At 37.7% G+C, this 26,074-nt stretch overlaps 1 protein-coding gene across 3 annotated transcripts in view; it reads left to right on the forward strand.

The window, feature by feature from the left end:
• The window catches only part of PIK3R4 (phosphoinositide-3-kinase regulatory subunit 4), a 66,255-nt gene that overhangs the window by 1,125 nt on the left and 39,056 nt on the right, over positions 1-26,074 (forward strand). For all 3 annotated transcript variants that reach the window (XM_080675731.1, XM_080675733.1, XM_080675732.1), the window contains exons 2-9: positions 285-1,061; positions 6,399-6,532; positions 8,211-8,793; positions 12,405-12,539; positions 14,620-14,841; positions 16,099-16,272; positions 21,432-21,577; positions 25,006-25,209. In XM_080675731.1, the coding sequence (XP_080531857.1) occupies positions 329-1,061; positions 6,399-6,532; positions 8,211-8,793; positions 12,405-12,539; positions 14,620-14,841; positions 16,099-16,272; positions 21,432-21,577; positions 25,006-25,209 (2,331 nt within the window). In that variant the 5' untranslated portion in view covers positions 285-328. The remainder of the gene's footprint in view (positions 1-284; positions 1,062-6,398; positions 6,533-8,210; positions 8,794-12,404; positions 12,540-14,619; positions 14,842-16,098; positions 16,273-21,431; positions 21,578-25,005; positions 25,210-26,074) is intronic.

Here is a 26,074-nt window from a genome sequence, read left to right on the forward strand (position 1 = left end):
GTAAAGACTTAGTCATTTTAAAAATTAGAAAATACAAATTTTAACATCTTCAACTTAATATTGAAGGGGCCTATTTAAATACAGCCCAGCTCCTGGAAAGGACAACATAAAATAACAAGATATTTTTAGATAAATGTGTATGAAATTTAGAGTCTGCCTGGAAGGATAGGTACAATGATCTCAATGGAAGAGAAATACGGTACATCTATCTTTTAGGAGGAGACCAAATAAAGAAGGTGTTTCATTGCTTGTTTCTTTTTCCCTCTTGCTTCTTTTTTTAATAGGTGGTGTTTCCTAACTTACTGACCTGGAGGCAGTTGCTGCCATTATGGGAAATCAGCTTGCTGGCATTGCTCCTTCCCAGATCCTTTCTGTGGAGAGTTATTTCTCAGATATCCATGACTTTGAATATGATAAGAGCCTGGGGAGTACTCGTTTTTTTAAAGTTGCTAGAGCGAAGCACCGAGAAGGCCTGGTGGTTGTGAAGGTCTTTGCAATTCAGGATCCCACATTGCCTTTAACCAGCTATAAACAAGAGCTGGAGGAACTGAAAATCAGGCTTCATTCTGCACAAAACTGTCTCCCTTTCCAGAAAGCAGCAGAAAAAGCATCTGAGAAAGCAGCCATGCTCTTCAGGCAATATGTGCGAGACAATCTCTATGATCGCATAAGTACCCGTCCATTCTTAAATAACATTGAAAAACGTTGGATTGCTTTCCAGATCCTGACAGCTGTGGACCAAGCACACAAATCTGGAGTCCGTCATGGGGACATCAAGACTGAGAATGTAATGGTCACCAGTTGGAACTGGGTCCTCTTAACTGATTTTGCCAGTTTTAAACCCACTTACCTTCCAGAAGACAACCCAGCAGATTTCAATTATTTCTTTGACACCTCACGGAGGAGAACTTGTTATATTGCTCCTGAACGTTTTGTTGATGGTGGGTTGTTTGCCACTGAGTTAGAATATATGAGAGATCCTTCAACTCCACTTGTAGACTTAAATAGCAATCAGAGAACAAGAGGAGAGTTGAAGCGAGCAATGGACATCTTTTCGGCAGGTATTTGAGTTGGCTAAATTTGCTAAGGGGGGATGTGCATATAATTTAACTTGAATATAGAAATGTAGCTTTAAAAATTATTTTATATGTTGAAAAATTTATTTGTCCTCATACACTATATTAGTATTCTTTCATTGGACATGTTTAAGTGCCTAGAAAATGCAAGAGCAGTTCATTCAAACATTTAAGAAATATTTGAATTCTTGCATACGTGTCAGGCAGTGTCATAAGCTTTAGAGACATAGATGAGTAATTATGTCACTTTTTTTCACGGTGCTTATACTTTAATTGGGGAGATATGATTGAAAAAGGACATTTCAGTGTAATGTGGCTTGCTGAGGTGGTAATAAGCATAGGGTGCTGTTACAGGAACATGTAGATACTTAAATTAGTTTCCATGGTGGTGATGGGTAGAGAGGCAGGATCAAGAAGGGCCTCTTGGAAAGATGACATGTAAACTGAGACCTGAAAGATGATTGGGAGCTAGCTATGGTAAGGGGAGTCTCTTTCAGGCAGAGTGTTGCTTATACAAAGACTTGAAGCATGATATGAAGCACTCATTTATTAGAGCACTTGAAGTGATATAGGATATCGGGAACATAGAGTGTGAGGTAAGCAAGGCCCAGATCAGAAAGGATCTTGCATGCCCATGTTAGTCTTCAGAGACATTGTCAGATCAGTGTTATTTTTTTAAACAAACATACATTTTTATTGTTGACAATATTACAGATGTCCCCCATTCCTCCCTCCCATACCCTGGTTTGCCCAGCCCCTATCCCCTCGCCCTCCAGACCTTCACCACCCTATAGTCTGTGTCTATGGCTATGCATAAAGTGTATAAGTCCTCCTTTGGTTTCTCAGATACGTGTTTTAGAAAGACACCGACTATAGATAGCATGGAGAGTGGATTACAGGGGAGCTACACAGGATGTGTGTGTGTGTTTAATTTTTAATACATGAATATTGATTTCAGAGAGGAAGGGAGAGGGAGTGGGAGAGAGAGATAGAAACATCAACGATGAGAGAGATTCATTGATCGATTGCCTCCTGCATCCCCCCTCACTGGGAATTGAGTCCCGCAACCCGGGCATGTGCCCTTGACCAGAATCGAACCTGGGACCCTTCCGTCCACAGGTTAACGCTCTATCCATTGAGCCAAACCGGCTAGGGCCAAAATCACTATCTTGAAAAGATGTCTGCACCCCCATGTTTATTGCAGTATTACTTACAATAGCCAAGATATGGAAACAACCTAGGTGTCCATCAATTGATGCATGGATAGAGAGAATGCTCCAGGACAGAACCCAGTCTCGGGTCAGGTATTGCATTTAGTTGTCATGTCTCTTTAGCCTCCTTTAATCTGTAACATTTCCACATTGTCATTATGGCATTGACATTTTATGAAGAATACTTTTACCCTTAAATTTTTAACAATTATTTTTATACTTTTTATTTTTAAACGATAGACTCAAAGGAAGTTGCAAAAATTGTGAAGAATCCTTTCCCTAGCTTCCTCCAGTGGTGATATCTTACATGACTAGTACAATGTCAAAATCAGGACTTGACATTGTTGCATTACTGTTAACTAGATTATAGTTCAGTCGTGGGCAAACTATGGCCCACAGGCCGGATCCGGCTGTTCTATTGGGTTCTCTTGCTCTCCCCTCCGCTCCTTTACTTTGAATTTATATTAGTTCACACAAACACTCCATCCATGCTTTTGTTCCGGCCCTCCGGTCCAGTTTAAGAACCCATTGTGGCCCTCGAGTCAAAAAGTTTGCCCACCCCTGTTATAGATAGACCTTATTCAGTTTTTACCAGCTTTACATGTACATTTGTGTGTACATGGTTTTTAATAGGATATTCTTCATTTTGGGTTTGTCTGCTGTTTCCTTGAGATTAGAATCAGGTTATTCATTTTCGGTAAGAATAGTACATAGGTGATGATGTGTCTTTATGGTATCACCTCTGAAGTCAAATGGTGTCTGATGGTCAAGATATTGCCCAATTTCTCCCCTTCATAGTTAATTTTTTAAGTCCCTTGTAACTTACAACCTGTGGGAAGAAACTTTAAGACCAGTTGTCACAATTTTCTCCTTGATTTGGCATCCACTGATGATTCTTGCTTGATCCAGTCTTTACTCTGATGGTTTTAAAATGATGATTTTCCAGTCCAGCACTTTTCTACATTGATCAATAGGCCCTCAGCATTCTATTATACTCAGGTGTCCTCTTTCCCCTCTCCTCATTTATTTTATACTAGTGACCCGGTGCACAAAATTCGTGCACATTAAAAAGGGATTAATTAGAGGAAATAATTTAATATTGTATTTGCCCTTTCTCTATAATATAAGTGTCAGAGATGAAAGAAAATTAGTAAAATGTATATGAAAATCCTCCTGTAAGAGTCTGGGGCGCACCACGGGACCCAGAGTCAAGTCCCCGCCAACCCACATGCACCTCAAAATCGCATGAGACCCAGACCCGGCCCCTCCTCCCGCATTGGGCTAGATCCAGAACCAGCCAGTCCCACCCTTGTCAAGCCCCACTGGGCAGCGGGCGTAGCCTCAGGTCCCCTGGCCTGGCACCAGGACAGGGGGCGTGACCTGAGGTCCCCCAGCCCAGATCAGGGCGGGGGGCGTGCCTTGAGGTCCCCCATCAAGCCCCGCTGGGTGGGGGACACGGCCTGAGGTCCTTCATCAAGCCCTGCCAGGTGCGGGGGGCAGCCTCAGGTCCCCCGGCCCAGCACCGAGGGGGGTGGGCGCAGCCTCAGGTCCCCCCATCAAGCCCCACCGGCAGGGAGGTGCAGCCTCAGGTCTCCCGTCAAGCCCCTATGGGCGGGGGGCGCGGCCAGAGTTCCCCCGACCCAGCACTGGGGGTGCATCATAAGGTCCCCTGTCAAACCCCACTAGGTGGGGGGCATGGCCTGAGGTCCCCTGACAAGCCCTGCTGGGTGGGGGGCATGGCCTGAGGTCCCCTGTCAAGCCCTGCTGGGTGGGGGGCATGGCCTGAGATCCCCTGTCAAGCCTAGCCAGGCAGGGGGGCGCAGCCTCAGGTCCCCTGGCCCATTGCTGGGGCAGGGGGCGTGGTCTGAGGTCCCCTGACCTGGTGTCAGGGTGGGGAGTGCGGCCTGAAATATATTCATCAGAGATATTGGTCTGTACTTTTATTGTGATGTCTTTATCTGGTTTGGTATAAGGGTAGTATTGGCATCATAGAATGAGTTGGGAGGTGTTCCTCCTCTTGCATTTCTTGAGAGAATTTGTGAAGGGCTAATGCTAATTTCTTCAAAGTTTGATGGAATTCACCTGTTAAGCCATCTTGGTGTAGGCTTTTCTTTGTGGGAAATTTTTATAACCAATTCAATCTCTTATAATGCTCATTCAGATTTTCTATTTCTTTTTAGGGCAGCTTTGGTAATCTATTTCTATGAATCTGTCCATTTCACCTAGATTATCACATTTGTTGGCATATAGTTATTCAAAGTACTCTCATAATTCTTTTCATTCTGTACAGTTGGTAGTAATGTCCCTTTTCCACCCCAATCTTTGTTATTCCTTTCCTTCTGCTTACTTTGGTTTGAGTTTACTCTCTTCTTGTTTTTTAAGGTGTTTATAGATACACATTTCCTCTAAACATTGCATCACATATGTTTTTGTATGTTGTGTTTTTGTTTTCATTCATCTCAAAGTATTTCATAATTTCCCTTTGATCCATTGGTTATTTAGGAGTATGATTACTTCTTAATATTTGAATTTTTCAAATTTTTTTCTGTTCCTGATTTTTTATTTTGTGCTTTTGTGACTTGAAGAACATAATTTGTGTGATTTCAGTTCTTTTAAACTTTTGGAGCCTTGTTTTATGACCTAGAATACATTCCAACCTGGAGAGTGTCCCATTTGTACTTGAGAAGAATTTTGTATTCTATTATTGGGTGGAGTGTTCCATTGATTTCTGTTAGATCCAGTTGGTTCATAGTGTTGTTCAATTCTATTTCCTTCTTGGTTATGATGTTTGTAATAGCTATTTTTAAGTTTTTTATTCTAAAACTTGACACTATATAGGTAGAAATTAATGAAATAAATGTTTTGAGTGTTTATTATGTCTCAGGAATTGTCTTAGTTGCTGGGGATTTTTCAGTGAACAAAATAGACAAAAATCCCTTCCTCATGGAGTTTGCTTTCTAGTGGGCATGTAGACAATAAAGAAATAAATACATTAAATATGTAATTTGGCAGTTGATGCTGTGGGGTAAACAGCAGGGAAAGGGAATGTGCCAGGTGTGGAGTATGAGGTAGTTGTAATTGTTGTGGGCCTAAACTGAGCAGTCAAGAAAGGCCTCCCTGCCTAAAGTGATACTTGATTAAAGATTTGAAGGAGGTGGAGGTATAAGCCATGTGTATACTTGGGGAATAGCATTTTAGGCAGAAGGACCAGCAAATGCAAAGGCTGTGAGCTAATGCTATGTAAGGATCTCTTTAAGAATTGTTAAATGTGCAGGCTCTATTCCCAGTAGAGGGCCTGCAGGAGGCAGATGATCAGTAATTCTCATCATTGATGTTTCTATCTCCCTTCCTCTCTGAAATCAATAATTAAAAAAACAATTGTTAAATATATGTTATACAGTGATTCAGTGAAACTGCTTGTCCTTTTTGAAATGTGAATAGTTTTTTTTAATTCCCTATAGAAGATTACATCAGTGCAGATTGATTGGGTTATCTCGTCTCTCTAACAGCCACACTTCTCATTTTATAATTGTGTTAGCACTTCTCAGTTTATAATTGTTTTTGTTCACTGGTTTATTTTATGCCTCCCTTCCTATAATGAAAGCTTTATGAGGGCAGGGATTTTATCTGTTTCATGTACTATGGGAGCCTAATGTATAGTAGATACAATTTTAGTTTAATGAATAAAATTGTCAGCTATGATTTCTCAGTAATTCCTTTTGAATTTAATTTCTATAAATCCATACTTAAAAAACCCCCGGTGTGGCTTCTTGTGGCTTTTACTCTATCCATCTATTTCTAAATGTATGGTGTGTACATTATATGTGCACATTCATTTAAAATTATAGAACTAGGAAGTAACTTTATTTGATTTTTTTTTTTAAAGAGGGGCAAAAATAGAATGGGCCTTTTTGATGTTACACTTTTTGAAACTGACGATTAGGCAATAGACATTTTCCCTATCTTGATTGATTGTTGTATATTGCATTAAAATATATAATTCAGTTTATTTGGTTTCACATTTTCAGTTTTATGAATTCTCTGAATTCTTGATCTATATTAATGATTTCTTGCATTTCATTTTTAATGGAATTAATCTGCTATTTTCCAGGTTGCGTGATAGCTGAGCTTTTTACAGAAGGTGTACCATTATTTGATCTCTCTCAACTTTTGGCTTATAGAAATGGACAGTTTTTCCCTGAACAAGTGTTAAATAAAATTGAAGATCGCAGTATCAGAGATTTGGTAACTATGCTACAAATATTTGCCATAAAGAATTTAATAGAATTGTGTTCTTTTGCATTAGTCCATTCTCTAAAATGTTATAAATTTGAAACAAAGCAATAAAGCCCTATAGACTAATACAAATACCTCATGGTTTTTACACACACACACACACTCACACTGAAACTCACACAGACACCTCATCCCATTATAATCTTTAGCTCTGCTTTGGATGGATTTAGGTGGAGGTAAGGAGATGCCTGGGGGTTAGAGAAGTTGTCCAGGCCAGAACTTGCTAGTAAGATATGAAGAAGACAGGAAACATCAACTTGAATATAATGCAGCAGTATAAGGCCATTTCATATGGAAGCTACTAACTTTGTATATTACCCTTGACACTGAGGGCAGTTCTGGAAGGGAAGATGTAGAATCACAAAATAGTATAGCAGAACAGATATGAGGAATTCTGTGGGAGGTCATATAAGCCATATATCCATATTACTGTTTGAGGGGATCTTTTTAAAGTCAGTCAGTATAGGAACTGATGCTTATGATGACTCTTGAGTCATGGAAAGGATATGGTATATTTAAAATATCCTTTAGGTAAGGTAGGGAAATATATATTTTGATTTCTCTTACAAATAGCATATACTAAAAAATATGCTTTAGATGAAGGAAACGAATTTTGCTCATGTTTAGCTCAGCTGGATTAGGAGTTGGTATATTTGGCTGGTATGTCTTTGGATGTGGCATTCATTCATCATGTTACACTGGCATGAATTTGGGCCTACATTTTCTTAACTGTGAAAGGAGTGAATTGACTAATCTTTAAAGCTTAACCTAAATGTCAGAGTAATTCTATTAGGTCACTTTTCCTTATTTATAGTATATTTGATTCCCCAAGTTCAATATGAGGCTCTTAAACAGAAAGCTCAAATAACTAGATAAACGTATATGATATTTTGAGTATTTGAATAATGGCTAATACAGTGTGATGGTCTAGGAAAGATTAAACTATGCTCTGTATATTGAAAAAATTTTCTTATGATGCTAGAAAACATAAGATAAATTCAAATAAGGTATGTTATTTCTAGTGTTTGCAGGATTTAACACTTCTTTTACACTACTTGAAAAGTTTAAACCACTGACGCCCTTTGTGAACAGATCCTAGTGCTACACTTAAACCAGGTATTTCCTTAAGCTTGTGAAAATAGGTCTCTAAACCAGAACTGTGGTATGTAAGTAGGTTTTAGGGGATCTGTAATTCTTTTCAGAATTGTGTGTAATTTTGTATGCAAACCTTGTGTGTATACCTTTTTCTCTGAAGAAAATCCCATTGCTTTCCTCAGATTCTCAGTGACATCTCTTGCTCAGAAAAAGTTTAAGAATCCTTGAGTTGTGGGCAGCAGTATATTACTCTTCTGTCTTAATAAATGGTGAATGTTGAACAGAATTCACCTCCTCTTTATGTGTCTGGGTCATCTGTAATATGTTAGTATGTAATTTCTTGTTGCTTTTTAGGACAGTAATAGAGTCACATATTACTTGTTAGGTTCTGAAAGTAGTTTGAATGGTAAAGATTGAGAAGAGTCAGAATTCACAAATCCTTTAAATCATGGTTAAGATGCCCTTGTAGCTTTTCTCTGACTTAATTTGCTTTTCTCAAATCCATTTTTTACTCTTTCTCCCCTTGGTATAGGTAACTCAGATGATTCACCGTGAGCCAGATAAACGGTTAGAGGCAGAAGATTACTTAAAGCAGCAGCGTGGCAATGCCTTTCCTGAAATATTTTACACTTTCCTTCAGCCCTACATGGCCCAGTTTGCCAAGGAAACATTTCTTTCTGCAGATGAGCGTATTCTGGTTATACGGAAGGATTTGGGCAACATTATTCACAATCTCTGTGGACATGATCTGCCGGAAAAAGCTGAAGGAGAGCCTAAGGAAAATGGGCTGGTTATCTTGGTGTCTGTTATAACCTCCTGTCTACAGACCCTTAAATACTGTGATTCCAAACTTGCTGCTTTGGAACTTATTCTCCATTTGGCTCCACGATTAAGTGTAGAAATTCTTTTGGATCGTATTACTCCATATCTTTTGCATTTCAGCAATGACTCTGTTCCTAGAGTGAGGGCTGAAGCCTTGAGGACATTGACCAAAGTTCTAGCTCTAGTCAAAGAGGTTCCTCGCAATGATATCAATATCTATCCGGAATATATTCTGCCGGGCATAGCCCACCTGGCCCAAGATGATGCTACTATTGTCAGACTAGCCTATGCTGGTAAGAGATTATTGTCTAAATCAGTGGTTGGCAAACCGCGGCTCGTGAACCACATGCGGCTCGCGAGCCGTGGTTTGCCTCTCTGTTGACTAATGAGTTTGCCGACCACTGGTCTAAGTAATAGCTACTCATATTTATGAAGTTAGTGACTAATACCTCTTGTTTTTCTGATTTCTTTGGAAATTCTGAGAATGACCTTTGGTCCCTGAACTATTTGTGTACTTTTTAGTAATATTTATAGCTAATCTGTACCTGGGACTCAACTTTTGTGTGTACTCTCATTTTTGAAATGATCAGAATTAGCTAGTAAAAAGTATATAATACAGAATCTTGTACTTTTACTGGGAGTATTATATTTAATTTGAAGGGAGACTAATATTTACAAACATGTGCTTCTGGGGTATGTCTTTAGGCCTTTATAAAGCTTCTCTGAACAAATAAGCTGTTTGAATATCAATTTTAGGATATGCAACAATTTATTGTTGAAAAGATTTATTTTGCTGGGTAATTTGGTGTTGAAAGAATCTAGCCTTACCTACTGAATTTAAGATCCTTTCAGTTACTATAGTGCTTAGGATGTATGGCTTCTTTGTGGTGACGTGTGTTACACCTGCATGTTTTACTTGTAATTCTCATAAAATCAAGTGATACAGATTCATAATTTTAGCTCCCTAAATTCTGAATGCTTATTACTGCATGGAAATGCCATTGAAACATTTACATCATTCCATAATTTATTTCTAAAATGTAATCTTATGGAAATCAGGGATTCTTTTTTGAAGTACATAACATGTGGTGATGATATTGTCCCTTTGCTGTAAGATGCTTGCTTAGGAAACATCTTACAGATGTTTTTAATCCTAACCTGCGAGTATGTTTGTTTATTTTTAGAGAGAGGAATGGGGGTGGGGGGGAGAGAGAAAACATCAATAGGTTGCCTCCCTTATCCCTGATTGGGGATTGAACCCTCCACCTTTTGGTGTATGGAACAATGCTCCAACCAATTGAGCCATCCGGCCAGGGCGCCTGTTAGTATTGTAATGGAACGTGAAAAATGGTCTTTGGACGCTGGCCATATATACTAGGCACATCCAAAAAGTGATTGGCAGTTGTTGGGTTTCTTTTTTTTATATGTATATTTTTACTTTTATTTATTTATCTATCAGCCTATTTACTTATGTATGGTTTCTGGTTTCCATAATTGTATAGGTATAAGTTTCAGGGCTAGAAAATGAAGGATTTCTTTAAGATATATCTGAGTTTATCATTTGTAACAAAGCATATTTATAATTCACTTGGTAAATATACAATTGACAATTGAGCCAGATAAAATTAAATAACAAGTTTTTAGGTTTTAAAAACAAGCTGTATCTTTAGGGTTTCATGTTCTACTTTTGACCCAGGGGATCTTAGTCTGTTCTTTAATTGTGTTAAATAGATAAGATTTTGATGTGTAGGTGCCATGTTAACATATTGACAGTCAATTACTAATAGTCATAGCATAAAAATAATGCTATTTGTTGAAAAGCCTGCTGTGTGTCAGGGTATCTACTGTTCAGGCTTGTTGCAAGGGTTAGTTGCAAGAGATACATAGATTCTAAGATAGATTTTAGATTCTAAGATAAAGTCTAGATTTTAAGATTCTAAGATCTGTATGTCTGTCACAACTACCCCTTGCAAAAACCTTGAGCAGTGACTGTTATATTCATTTTACCAGTGAGAAAATTGGGAATGAGAGAGTCTAAAAAACATGACCCCAATGTATCTGGTCTAATTCTTTCTCAGTTCTCAGAGTTACTGGTCTAGACCTTGATTTTGAAGCAATCCTGCTTTTCTTTGGTCTTTTGGGTTTTTATGATGCGAGTCCATGATAACCCAGGGACAGTGCCAGTACCTTGCAGTGTCCCTTCACGATGGCTTGGTGCATGACAAAGCTACCTTTTTTAATAGAACCAGAGGTCTGTTTGAACTTGTATGGTTAAGTATAATTAAACAACACATGTTAGTAATTAAAAGTTTAAAATCAATTTGTAAATTTCTTTAACATTTTTTAGCTCAGAGATGTTGGTATAGATTTGTATCTTTTGTCAATAAGCATAACTTAGACTTTAGAGGTTCAGAAAAATAAGAGACTTTTCCTAATAAAGATGTGTTAATTAAAGTGGGGATATTCATCTAGAATTTTGACTTATTACCAGAGGATAGCCCCAAATTTCTCCATCTTTAGGGTGAGCAGGCATTGTAGGGTATTAATACCTTGATTACATAGAGGTAAATTTCTATTCTATTCAGAAGCGTGTTGAACCTGGGGGAGGTGGAGGGAATCACTGCATTTGGTAGACTGAAAAATCTCAAATATTGTGAGATGCATCTCAGTTTCGGAAATGTAAAAAGTTAAGAGAAAGTGAGTGTCAGATTCAAAATAAAGTAGTTAAACTTTATGTTCAGTGCTATTTACTGCAAAGATGGAAGAGTACAGAGTTAAGCTAAGAAGCACAGAAGTAGTAGAGGAAGAAGCGTAGAAACAGTAATAAAAATGGAAGGAAGAAGATATAAGCAATAGAGTAGATATAATTAATAGCAAATATGACAGCAGAACTCAGAAGTAGATACTTTCACAGTGGTGAGGAGTATCAGTTTTACTAGATTACCAGAAAGAGAAAGAAGAAAATACAGACAACTGCAGAAGTGTGGCAAACAGTCTCACACTTTGGTTCCTTAAGAACTTCAGAGTATCACTTGTGAAGCAATCCAACAGTGATTGATTCAGTTTGGTAATGGCTCTTTGAAATAGATGTGACTCGTTTATGTGTGAAGAAACTGAAGCTCAGATTGGTTAAGCAGCCAGCTAGTAAGTGGCAGGGTAGAGATTTGAGCCAAGGTCTGTGTGATCCCAAAGCTCAGCTTGATCTGTTATTTCCAGGTGAATGTTTGTTAGTCTAATGTCAAAATACTGTTTAAAGGGTAGGACTCTAAAAGGATTTTTTTTTTTCTCAGTAGGTTTGAGTGCTGTGTTTTGGGTTATTTTTGCCTTTTTAAAAGATGCCTATGCACAATATTAAAACACTAGAGATTCGTGCACTTGGGGTGTGGTTCCTCAGCCTGGCCTGCACCCTCTTGCAGTCCGGGAGCCCTCGGGGGATTTCCAAATGACGGCTTAGGCCCGGGAGCTGGCCTAAGCCATCAGTCGGACATCCTTAGCGCTGCTGCAGAGGCAGGAGAGGCTCCCGCCACTGCCGCTGTGCTCGCCAGCTGTGAGCCCGGCTTCTGGCTGAGCGGCACTCCCCCTGTGGGAGTGCACTGACCATCAGGGGGCAGCTCCTGTGTTGAGCATCTGCCCCCTGTTGGTCAGTGGATGTCATAGTGACTGGTTGTTCTGCAGTTCGGTCGATTTGCATATTAGCCTTTTATTATATAGGATAGTTTAGAAATAGTTGTAGATTATGAAATTAGTTACTAAAATATGATTTGGTTAAAGTGCTAAATTTAAAAGTTTTACTTTTCCTCCTTAGTTTTATGATTATTATTTTATATATGTAGAGTTAGGGAGGAAAAGTTATAAACATTACAGAGATTTAAGAAGATAATTACAATTTTTCTTCCTTTTATAGAAAACATAGCTCTGCTGGCAGAAACAGCTTTGAGATTCCTGGAATTAGTACAGTTAAAAAATCTCAATATGGAAAATGACCCAAATAGTGAAGAAATAGATGAAGTTACACATCCCAATGGAAATTATGACACAGGTAGTATGATTCTCTGTTCCAGATTTCCTATTACTTAGAATGAATTGCTAATGTGAAGTTGGGGAAAATCATCATTTCTAATTTTCATGTAAGGTGAAAAATACCAGATCTATAGGTAGGAAGGGTTCCTGGTTTCTGGTTATTCTCTCTATTCTCAAATACTTATCTAGCCAGAAAATGATCAGCTTGTTGCTACAGATTCTAAGCTCAATTGTTTTTCAGCCAGAATTGATTTGTGTCAATAATAAAGTTAGCTGAATTATTTCATTCTTACGATAAAAGAAAAACCATTGACAACATCATAGCTAAAGAATCTAAATTTTTTTCCTTACGTGAGTATATCCTATGTATCCTCAATCATAAGCTTGTGTTTATTTTATACTATCTATGATTTACATATTAAAAACCACACATTTTACTGTAAAGGACAGATATGATGATAAACTCTTTGAGGTCAGAGTTCTTTTTATTTTTTATTTTTAAAGAGCCACTTAAAAAAAAATATTGTGTATATATATATTTTGTTGATTTCAGAGAGGGAGAGGGAGAGATAGAAACATCAATGATAAACACCATTGATTGGCTGCTCCTGCATGCCCCTTACTGGGGATTGAGCCCCGACCTGGGCATATGCCCTAGCAGGGAATCGAACCTCCTGGTTCATACCTCGTTCATAGGTCAACACTCAACCACTGAGCCACACCGGCTGGGCCTGTCTTAGTTTCTTTACATTCGTACAATTTCTAATAAAGATATGTTTATTAAAGTGGGGATAGACTTGTAGTTAATGTTTATTGAGTTAGATATTTAGAAGTGAAATAATATGCTTAGGTCTGTTCTAAGATGTTTCTAGTTGAGAAAAACTGGAGAAGTGTAGTTTTCAGATTTTTATGTTACAGATAACTGCAATGGCTCTTATTACTTGTAGAAAGTAGCATAATTTTTAAGACAGCATAATTATATGGAGCTCAAGACAAATAATTTTGAACTTACAGAAGAATATATCAGAAAGGAAATCTTCACTTTTTCCATGGAACTAGAAAATAATACTGTTCAATGTTCTATAACCATGTAATTGGATCTTTTTATATAATGAATTTAAGTGTTAACTCTTTTGGGGAGTTAACCTGAAGTTTTTCTTAATGTGAACATTATACAGACCTCCATTTCCCTTGACCGTGGATGCACCAGGAGTGGCCTCTGCCCTTATTCACGTAGCCAACAGATAATTGTCAAAGATAGCTCTGCATCAGGCAATTTTGTGCCTGCTTTAAGCACTAGGGATACAGTGGTGCCTAAGACAGACAAGATCCTTGCTCTTGTGTTTACATTTTAGTAAGGGGAAGACAGATAAGTAAGTAAATAAGGGGAGGGTGGATAGATAAGGCCAGAGTGGTAGCCGGATCATGCAAAGCCTTGACAGGACTTGCTTCTGAAATTTAATCTAGCCTTTAAGAATGCTTGCTCTTGCCCTAGCCGGTTTGGTTCAGTGGATAGAGCATCAGCCTGTGGACTCGAGGGTCCCAGGTTTGGTTCCAGTCAAGGGCATGTACCTTGGTTGCGGGCACATCCCCAGCAGGGGTGTGCAGGAGGCAGCTGATCGATGTTTCTCTCTCATCGATGTTTTTAACTCTATCCCTCTCCCTTCCTCTCTATAAAAAATCAATAAAATATATTTAAAAAAAATAAAAAAAGAATGCCTGCCCTGCATCATCAGATTTTATTCTGAACCAGTCTAGTGTTTTCAAGTCCTTGATTAGGTTGATCTTATTGGAGCAGTATGATCTCTTTTCTGGTGCTTCCTGTACTTTTCTCCTTAAGCCTCATAAATAGAGCTGTTTAATTAGTGAGGTAGTAGCCAAGCTTGTGAAGTCAGCTTATTAGGATGTTCTTCAGTTTTATATTTCAGCTTTCCATTTATTCTTCAGAGTTCTAAATACTGGAAAAATGTAGTGATTATAGACTTTTTATAGTGGCTTCTGTAATCCATTTCTCTGAGGAGTAAGAAGGAAGACTGTGTCTATTTGTATAAGGAAAAATAATAGATTCTAGTTTTACTTATTTTTTTTTTTTTTTTTAGAGCTCCAAGCCTTGCATGAAATGGTCCAGCAGAAAGTTGTCACTTTGCTAAGTGACCCTGAAAATATCGTGAAACAAACCTTAATGGAAAATGGAATAACTCGGCTGTGTGTATTTTTTGGACGTCAAAAAGCCAATGATGTTTTATTGTCTCACATGATTACTTTCCTGAATGATAAGAATGATTGGCATCTGCGTGGAGCTTTTTTTGATAGTATAGTTGGTATGTTGTTTTTTTAAATTTCTCTTTAAGGTTTTGAATTCTCAAAAACAGGCAATTTGAAAGGTGACATTACCACTAAATTTTATTAATAATGAGTTGAGTTCCTGGTATTTCTGTCTGTCTTCCTGCTGCTTTTGGATGATAAGAATATCTTAGTTGGTCAAGGGATTGGTTAATTAAACTGTGATACATCCATATCAAGGAATACCATATGGTCATTACAAACTGTTTTAAAATGATATTTAATGCCCTGGGAAAGTATCATGAAATATTATTAAAGTGACTGAATTATAGTGTAGGTCTATTTAAAGTATGATTCCAGTTGTATAAAGATAACAGTAAATCATATGTATTTATACAAAAGACTGGAATATATATACTAAGGTGTGAATAGTGGTTACATGCAGAACTGGGATTGTAGGTGATTGTTTTCTTTATATTTTTCGTATTTGTCAAATTTTTTTATAGTAAACATACATAACTTTTACAATCAGAAAATAATAGTTAAAATGTAATTATGATTGAAAATCAATCTAATTAGAAAGAAAATTTAGATTTGGTCAGTTATGAAATGTTATATGCTAAAGCCATGTTATTATAATTACCCACTAACCCTCTATATCATTTTGGACATGATTGTAACAGCTTGCTGTTTAACTCAAAATGTTTAAAGACTCTTTTACACTTGGAAAGCTTTGCTGGTATTCAAACTTTCTCATGTAGTAGCAGAAAGCTGTAGGATTTAGATTTTATTACCTTATAATCTGGGAAAGTAACTGCTAAAATATTTGCTTTTGGGTGTATTTTCCTAAAAAATAAAAAAAAAAAAGGGAAGAAACTCATATGGCAATAGTATTAATGTTTCTGCAAATGCTGCCGTAGAATGTTTTGGAGAAAAGGGTACTTCCTACCTTTGAGAAGCTGTGAAATTGCTTGCTTTGTTGTATTCTAGCCTCTCTATTGTTGCTGAAGATAATCTAAAGCCAATCATTCTCCTTCGTTTTTAGGGGACCTATATTTTTCTTTTCATAAGTTCCTAGGATCTTCTCCCCTCCCCCCTCGGTGTTCCAGAATTTCTTGGTCATTTATTTTGTTGTGGGTCTTTTCATTTATTGTGCTGGGTAGGAAGTGTAATGTCGTCTCCCTGATTGTTGCTCAATATATTTGGTTTTCAATTAATTTTATTGTTTTACTTAATGGCATTTGTACTTCCAGGTGTAGAGTACGTTATCATGTAACGTTGCTTCTCTTTTTCAGGTGTTGCTGCCTATGTTGGCTGGCAGAGCTCCTCAATTCTCAAACCCCTGCTGCAACAAGGTCTTAGTGATGCTGAGGAATTTGTTATTGTGAAAGCTCTTAATGCCCTTACCTGTATGTGCCAGTTAGGGCTGCTACAAAAACCCCATGTCTACGAATTTGCCAGTGATATTGGTAAGTTTCTGTTTCTCAAGATTAGGTTGGGAAAATTAGGAAATGGGAAGAGAAATAAAAATTGATAGAGCATTGTAAAACTTTTAGGCAATATAGAGTCATATTTTCAACTTTATTGTTCCCATATTGTGTATGTATGTGTCTGAATGTGCACACACATGTGCATGCTTAAACATGGATGCTTGTATGTTTGTGAGAGACAGGCAGGCAGGCAAACAGGATCATTTGGTTCTCCAGCCTGGGTTGGGAAATAATCTCTTTGTTTTCATTTATAATACTTGAAAAAAGAAGATTTGGCTTTTTTTATTAATCCTCACTGAAGATATTTTTCCCATTGATTTTTAGAGAGAGTGGAGGGGAGGAAAGAACGGAGAGAAAGAGACAGAGACAGAGACATCGATGTGAGAGAGACACATCGATTGGTTGCCTCCTGCACATGCCCCTACCAGGGCTGGGGATTGAACCTGCAACCCAGCTCCATGCCCTTGACCAGAATTGAACCCGTGACCCTTCGGTGTGCACGCCAACACTCTGAGCAGCACTGGACAGGGCTTGTTTTTTAACACAAAATGGATAGTCTGTAACTGCTCTGAAGAGTCAATTTGTTTTTTTTGGACACTGGACTACTAGTCATGTTGAAATTGGATGTGGATGATTGTCTATGACATGTGTCATTGTACTCATTGCCAGTTAAGAATTTTAGAATTGAAGTTTCTACTGTTAGTAATTTTATTAACCAGTGAAAGGGATTAATCCCTTGACCTTTACAGCAATTAACTATTTACCTCAACTTAAAATTCAGAATAAGTGCAAACAAGTCAAATGACGCACTCTAAAATTAAGACTATCTGGAGCTTTTAGTCTTCTTATCACTTCACTTGAAGAAAATAAAATAAGATTGCAAATTGGCTCTATCCAGAGAGGACATGAAATCGTAGAATATTGCCTCTAGATAAAAATATTTAATTGCTGTAAATGGCTTGCCAAGGAAAATTAATAGAAAACCAAAATTGGTTAGACTTGGTTAATAGTTTTTTTTGTTTGTTTTGTTGTTGTTTTTTTGAGGAACTCCTCAGAGGAAAAAGACAAAGGAGTTATTATTTATTTTTATTGTTGGGAAACTAGATGGTAGCTAGTAAAGATAGATAAAATTTCTGGAGAATTTTAAGGCATGAATGTGGCTTTAAAACAATTTTTTGGTGAAAAATTTAAGTATATATAGGTTTCTTATTTTATTCTGTAATATCTTCAATCATTCTTTTAGTTTGTAACTAATTTGGTTTGAATTTTTTGATTATGTTAAAAATAATTCCAAATTTAATAGAAAATTGTTGAGTATTGGCAATACAATAAAATCTCCATTATATTGAAATATTTTTGATTTTTCGTATGAGCTACAGAGTGTTGAACCTTAATGGGTTCATTATCTCTATTTAAAAAACAAAACAAAAAACTAGCCTGGCTGACTTGGCTCCGTCGTTGATTGTTGACCTATGAACTGGAAGATCATGGTTTGATTCCCCGTCACAGCACATGCCCGTATTGCGGGCTTGATCCCCTGTGTAGGGCGTGCAGGAGGCAGCTGATTGATGATTCTCTCTTATCATTGATGTTTCTGTCTCTCTCTCCCTCTCCTTTCCTCTCTGAAATCAATGAAAAAAATGTTATAAAACTAATAGCAGAATAAAAAATTATTAATATTATAATAAAACAAACGATTTTGAATTTCTGGTCCTGGGTATTGTAAGGCAGATATAGAAAGCATGCATTTTCATGATAATATAGGGTGTTTCCCCAAAAAAGTCTACACACTTTGAATGATTATAAAGTCAGTCTTTATTAACATACTGTTCATTTTCAAAATTTAAAAGAATCTACAGCATTGACTAATTTTTTTTGTTACCTGTCCCCAAAAATGTATATATACTTTGAATAATTATAAAGGCGTTGTTTGTATTTCAACTGTGTTTTCAAATTTCCAATAGCATTTTAGGATGAATTTCCTTTGTTCAAAGTTTAGTCTGGCTGAAAAGAAAGAAACATCAATTGAGCTATCAGCTTTTAAAGTGTGTATACCTGTTTTTTGGGCAACCTGTATTAATGAGAAGATGTATTGTGTGAACATGCACATCTTGCTGCCTGGAATATTTTCCTGCTCATTCTCATTTTTAAATTCTCATATCAGTGCTTTCTTTTTTTCTCCTGTAAGAGTGGCATTACTTCCCAAGGGTCAAGTTTTTCTTGCTTTTGCCTTTGATTCTCTTTAATTAATATCTTCTGTATATACATATGTACTCTAGTATATTCTGATTTCACATAAATACATTTCTTCTGTTGATTAATTATTTGGAAATTGTTTTTTTATATAATGTAGCTTATAATTGGTATTTTAATTATCTGAAAAAATGAATGTCTATCAATTTTTAAATAAAAACATCATAAAGACAGTTTTTTACCCTCCTCTTCAATTTCATAGAGTTTTTTCTGGGCCCTGTTATTTCTAGTCATTGATCAGGATGAATACATAGAGTACATATGTATCTTTAATTTAGCATAAAAACAAATTATTATCTTTAGGTATAGAATAAATTCAGTGTAGTGGTACAACTTCTTGGATGGGAAACTCCTTTAGAATTAACTAAATTTAGGACCAGCTAAGGGGAGAAAGAAAACTTGCTGAGAAAATTTAAGTGAACAATCATTTGTTGTAATTTTAAACTATTTAAAAGAAAAGCAGTTTTTTTTGTAATTTAGAAACACCTATTTAAAACAAATGATAAAGTGCACACATCTCTCTGTTAGCATAGTCAGTCTTTGGTAGTGATTCTTAAAGGGAATAGTGGTGGTGGTGGTGGTGGTGGTGGTGGTGGTGATGGTGATGGTGATTATCATGATATTTTTGTTAGCTCTTTCAAAAACTGTACTCTTCCCACTTAGATATTCTGAATACTCACCTTCCCCAATGCTTGTCCCCTGAGAATTGGAATGCGTTGGGTAGAGAAAAGATTGAGTACGCTGTTTTTTTTGTGGGGGGGAAATCCTCTTGATTCTGGTTTCTTGGTGTGTTTTTTTGAGTGTTTAAGGTTCTTTGTATCTATTAGCTACTAATTGATATAATACTATATAGCAATTAACCACAAAATCTCAGTAAATGCTTCAGTAAATTTCTCATTATGCATCTGTAAGCTGTATGCTTTCCGCTTTGCATCTCCAGACTGTGGTGACTGTGATCTATCTGTCTCATTCTGGGGTTATGTTTTGGGTGATGGCAGAGGTGCAAGAAAGCAAGCCTAGCTTTTCAAGCCTCTGTGTTAACGTCCCATTGGCCAGAGGTAATATGACTGAGCCAGAAGCATGAATACAAGGCAAGAGTATGGTTGTATAATACAGATCATGTAAAGAATTGGGACCAATAATTCCACCTCACACAGTGCCCAACTCCTGCCAAGTCATTTTGGGCTTAGTTACGTTTTGGAGGTTTTTTTTAGTGTTTTTCCAGTCCCGATTTTCCCTGTTGTCAAAGGGAAATTACCAGTTCTCCCTGTTGGATGTATCAGAGGCTGCAGGATGCTTACAAAATAATTAAAACCTTCTCCATGAGCAGTTAAAAGAATTGGAATGGGAGAATGTTGGAGACATATTTTGAACAATTATTTCTCCTTCCCTTTTTTATGCTATAAGTATTATTAGCACATGACATTGTTCTTATTTTTCTATTGGCACGAATTTCTTATGAAGTTAATATTCTCTAGATACTTTTATTTAATTTTCAATTAAATTTATTAATTAGAGAAAGCGAGAGAGAAACACTGATTTGTTGTTCCACTTATTTATGCACTCATTGGTTGATTCTTTCTTGTATGTGCCCTAGGGATTGAACCCGTAACCTTGGCATATGGGGATGACGCTCTAACCAGCTGAGCTACCCAGCCAGGGCCAAAACTAATATCCTCTAAATCAGGGGTAGGGAACCTTTTTTCTGCCAAGGACCATTTGGATATTTATAACGTCATTTGCAGACCATACAAAATTATCAACTTAAAAATTAGCCTGCTATATTTTAAACATTTAATTAACTCACCCCTAATGCCTTGGCAGGGCCAGACATTACCCACCACTGCTCTAAATGCCGATGTTTTTGCATTCTCAGACCTAATACTTTTTTTTTTTTTTTTTGCTTATAGAAGTTTGAATTTTATTCTAAATCTTCATTTAGTAGAAATCACTGATTTTCGATGTAGTACACAAAATAGTTAAAAGGGATGAAAAGGCATACATTTAATTTTCTGGTTTAATCTTATATTTTAAACTCTTTAAGAAGGGGCATTATGTTTTTTGCCTTGTAGTTTTCATTTATAATGCCTTACAATATATTAGATTTGATCAAATCTTTACATTAAAAAGAATGTCAGGTGAAATTGTTTCCTAATCATAATGCTATGGCTTGGAGAAGAGATGGCTTATTCGTTTCCTTGCTCATGTGGTAGATGATGTGTCCTTGGACTTCCTCGGGGAAATGGGAGGGGGGAGTAATAGTTTGCTATATAGTGTTGAGACTTTTTATGTCTCGAATAGTTTCTAATCCAGTTTTTTAAATGAGTAGATGTTTACCCATCTTCAGGCCTGGTTAAAAACTAAATTTAAATTCTCAGAAAGGAGGTAGCTGTGTTTTTTGTTGTTAATCCTCACTCAAGGATTTTTTTTTCTATTGATTTTTAGAGAGAGTGGAAGAGAGAGGGAGAGACAGAGAAAAATATTGATATGAGAGAGAGACATTGATTGGTTGCCTCCCGCATGCACCCCGACTGGGGCCAGGTATCGAGCCTGCAAATGAGGTATATGCTCTTGACCGAAATCGAACCTGGGACCCTTCAGTCTGTGGTCCGACGCTCTAATCACTGAGCAAAATTGGCTAGGGCAGGAGGTAGCTGTTTTTATTCTTTTATGGTATTGCTAAGTTTTATGATAGGGAATATTATATCAGTATGTTCACTTGGTTGAGTTTACACCTCAGGATAATTGTATGTGAGGGCACCTGATAGTAACATGTGGTATAATCTTTATCATCACTTGTGTTATAAGGTGAAAATTTATTTATCCTGATAGTTTGAAACTATTTATGAACATTGTTTAAGCCATATATTGTTTTTCTTCTTTAGCCCCATTTCTGTGTCATCCCAATCTATGGATACGCTATGGTGCTGTGGGATTTATCACAGTGGTAGCTCATCAAATAAACACAGCTGATGTGTATTGTAAACTGATGCCTTACCTTGACCCATATATTACTCAACCAATAATACAGGTAAGCATGTTTCAATTTGGAATTAATACTCCCTCCACACTGCACCATTAAAAAAAAAATTTAGAGAGTTTTGTTTTTATTTAAAATTTTAAAGATTTAAATTGGGCTAGGGCATTTTCAAATTCATTTCAAGCTAATTAATGTTAAAGAAACAAATATTTTGAAGGTGAGAAACGTTCAAGAGACTATTATGTTATGCATCATGTAATGCATAATATAGCAGCCAGTAATTCATACTTTATTTTCTTTCTTATGTGTAATGTTGTAAAGCATCTGCAGTTTGAGTGAAATATAGAAGAAATGTATATTAATAGACCTCTGCTTTTATTTGTAAAAGTATAACAGAGTTCAGTCCAAGTCAGCATTTATAAAAAACTAGAGGCCCAGTGCATGACATTCGTGCATGGGGGTGGAGGGGGCGGTGGTTGGTCCTTCAGCCCAGCCTATGCCCTCTGGCAGTCTGGGACCCCTCAGGGGATGTCCAATGGGAAGTGTGCCTAAGCTGGCAGTTGGACATCCCCCCAGGAGTCCTTAGCACTGCCACAGAGGTGGCTTCTGGCTGAGCAGTGCTCCCCCTGTGGGAATGCACTGACCACCAGGAGACAGCTCTTGCGTTGAGCATCTGCCCCCTGGTGGTCAGTGTGCATCACAGCGACCAGGTGTTCAGCCGATTTGCATATTAGCCTTTTATTATATAGGATTAGAAAAGAACCTAATAATTACAACCCTGCCCCTGCCCAGCAGTACAGCTCTTGATGATAAACTTTGGGTCTTTGGTTTGTACAAGGCAGTTGTTTACCCAACTTGTCAGTGTTTATACCCTTTATCTTGCTGGACAGCTAACTATCAAAATAGATAATTTAAATTGAGTGGACTGTTGAGGGATTATTCTGGCTGTTAAAACATTCTGAAATGGCCTATTTTTACTAAAGCACTTTTGTGAATTCACATGCTTCTGGCTTTCTCCTACTTTTATTTTATTTTATTTTATTTTATTTTTTCTTTTTGGGCCCGGCTCGTGTCCAGAGTCGCCACTGCCGCCGGCCCGCTTTCTCCTACTTTTAAATCCCAATGTCCCTTCCCTTTTGTTGGAGAAAGTGGCCTTGGATATCCTCTGGACATGAGGATTTGGCTGTGCCTTCAGCCCTTACTTTTCCTTGTAGATTCATCTATTTTTGGGAATCATCATTCTTCATTTTGTAGTTTGTAAAATTTTTTATTTTTACCCCAAGAACAATTTATTTATACACTGAGTGACCAGATTATTATGATCTCTGCACGCATAATAATCTGGCCACTCAGAGTGTGTGTGTGTGTGTGTGTGTGTGTGTGTGTGTGTGTGTGTATCCTATCTAATAAAAGAGTAATATGCAGATTGACCATCACTCCAACACACAAGATGGCTGCCCCCATGTGGTCAAAGATCCTGCCCCCATGTGGACACAAAATGGCCACCACAAGATGGCCAGCAGGGGAGGGCAGTTGGGAGGGACCAGGCCTGCAAGGGAGGGCAGTTGGGGGCAATCAAGCCTGCAGGGAGGGCAGTTAGGGGTGACAAGGCTAGCAGAGGACGGAAGTTGGGGGTGACCGGGCCTGCAGGGAAGGACAGTTGGGGGGGACCCAGGCCAGCAGGGGAGAGCAGTTGGGGGGGACCAGGCCTGCAGGGGAGGGCAGTTAGGGTGACCAGGCCTGTAGGGGAGGGCAGTTAGGGGCAAACAGGCTGTAAGGGGAGCAGTTAGGCATCAATCAGGCTGGCAGGGGAGTGGTTAGGGCAGGGGTGGGCAAACTTTTTGACTCAAGTGCCACAATGGGTTCTTAAACTGGACCGGAGGGCCGGAACAAAAGCATGGATGGAGTGTTTGTGTGAACTAATATAAATTCAAAGTAAAGGAGCGGAGGGGAGAGCAAGAGAACCCTCCGCTCTTTTGGCTCCGCGGGCCAGATAGAACAGCCAAACGGGCCGTATCCGGCCCGCGGGCCGTAGTTTGCCCACGGCTGGGTTAGGGGGTGATCAGGCTGGCAGGCAGAAGCAGTTAGGAGCAATCAGGAAGGCAGGCAGGCGAGCAGTTGGAAGCCAGCAGTCCTGTATTGTGAGAGGGATCCCAGATTGGAGAGGGTGCAGGCTGGGCTGAGGGACACCCCCCGCCATGCACAAATTTCGTGCACCGGGCCTCTAACATATATATATGTGTTAGAGGCCTGGTGCATGAATTCGTGCATGGGTGGAGTCCGGCCAGCCTGGCCAGGGGAATGGGAGATGGGCGGTTGGCCAGCCTGCCTGCTGGTCGAACTCCTGGTTGAGGGGACAATTTGCATATTAGCCTTTTATTATATAGGATATACACTGAGTGGCCAGATTATTATGCGTTCAGAGATCATAATAATCTGGCCACTCAGTGTACATGAAAGATGAATAATATTACTAGAAAATATGTTCCCCCTTTTTTGAAGCTTATTAGTTTCCTTGAAAATCAGGTCTAGAGATTCCTACTATTTTTTATCACTTATTCTATTTAGAAGTTTGTTTATAAAGTTTTTATAGCACAATGTGAAATGTCTTTTGGATTTAAAAATTGCATATATTTTGGTAATAACTTTTAGTTGTGGTTTACTATAATAAATATGACATATAAGTGGTTTATTAGAAATCTGTATCATTCTGTTTCTCAGAAATTCTTTTAAAATTTTTTGTTTGTTTTTATCAGTGTTTGATATTCTGAAAGGCCAGGATCAGGAGTTGAAAAGCTAATTATATGTTTCATAAATTATATTTTTCTACATTTTGGATTAGATAAAAGATAGCCTTTTATGCTGGTTTCCACTGGCCAACTCACCGGATTGTTAAATATATCTAAAGAAAGTCCTCTTGATTACTCTTAGTAGTGTTTTTCCTTTTTATTATAAATGCATTGACAACAAGAATATTCTTGGGGATAAGAAAAAGCAGGATTTTATGAACTCTATGAGAGAGTAGTGATTTTTAGAAGTGATTGAAGCTAATGGGAAAACCTGATGGCTGCAGGGAAGCCCTTCGACTGTTGCACATCTTTTCTGGATCAGTACCTCTTGGCTGTTAGGCCTATGAACTGCAGGTGCTTTTTAGATCTAGGAAGTCACCTGACATTTTGGGATATAGAAAAATCTTTTTCATTTTCTAAACTTTCTAGTATAGGTATTTATTATTAGTCTTCCAGTATCACAGACACAGGTGTGTACTGAGATGCTAACAATAAAAAGAGGAAAAACCTGAGTTCTTTAAAGGTCACGAGTATTCCTTTTTCTTCTCAACAAAAATTGCAGATGTTCATGTCTTGCATTTTTTTAGAAAATAAATACCTGTGTTAACTTTACAGAAATTGTATTGAACTTGAAAATAACTGAACAAAATATTGTAGTTTTGACTGATTCTTTTTATTTTTCTGATACAGATTGAAAGAAAACTTGTTTTACTCAGTGTTTTAAAAGAGCCAGTAAGTCGTTCTATATTTGATTATGCTTTGAGGTCTAAAGATATTACTAGCTTATTCAGACATCTTCACATGCGTCAGAAAAAACGGAATGGATCTCTTCCTGATTGCCCTCCACCTGAGGATCCTGCCATAGCACAGCTTCTGAAGAAACTGCTCTCACAGGTTGTATCACTTTTCTGAAATCTTACATTTAAATGCAAATTTCTTTTATTTCAATCCTCACCCAAGGACTTGCTCAGATAGATAGATAGATAGATAGATAGATAGATAGATAGATAGATAGATAGATAGATTAGATAGACAGATAGGCAGGCAGGCAGGCAGGCAGGCAGGCAGATAGATTGCAATCAATCGGTTGCCTTCCATTTGTTTCCTGACTGGGGCTCAAACCCGCAACCCAGGTATTGCCCTGACCAGGAATTGAACCGGCAACCTTTCACTGCACAGGATGACACTCAGTCAACTGAGCCAATCCAGCCAGGCTAAACGCAAATTTCATAAAAACATTAAAGCATCCATTTAGCTATTAAAAATATTTTTGGTTAATTTGGTTGCATCAGACTAAATAAGTAAATAAATGTGGCAACTGTTTTATGCATTTGCTTTGGTATCTAGGAGATACTAGGATGATGAGAAGTCATTGGGTTGAACTAAATAAGGAATCAGGGGAGACCTAATAAGTTTTATTTTGTGATTATTGGCTATAGAAATGAGGGAAAAGGTAGATATAAGCTTAGATTTAATAGTGGTCTTGATTCAGTTCCATATTTCACTAAAAATATAATGAAAATTAATTAAAAGAAACATTGCAGAGCACAAATGCAATGCAGAAAATTCCTGTTTTATTTCAGTTCAAATTCAGAGAGTTCTCATGGCATGCAAACAGCTGCAATAACTGGAATTTATAATGCATCCTAAATTGAATAAACCAGTATACTGCTGTATCTTTAATTCCTCTGAATTTGGATCAATTAACAAATCTTGTTAGAACTATTAAGTAATCTTTTTATTATACTTGTCATTAGTA

Source organism: Plecotus auritus, assembly GCF_963455305.1.
Source record: "Plecotus auritus genome assembly, chromosome: 6".
NCBI classification, from domain to species: Eukaryota; Metazoa; Chordata; class Mammalia; order Chiroptera; family Vespertilionidae; genus Plecotus; species Plecotus auritus.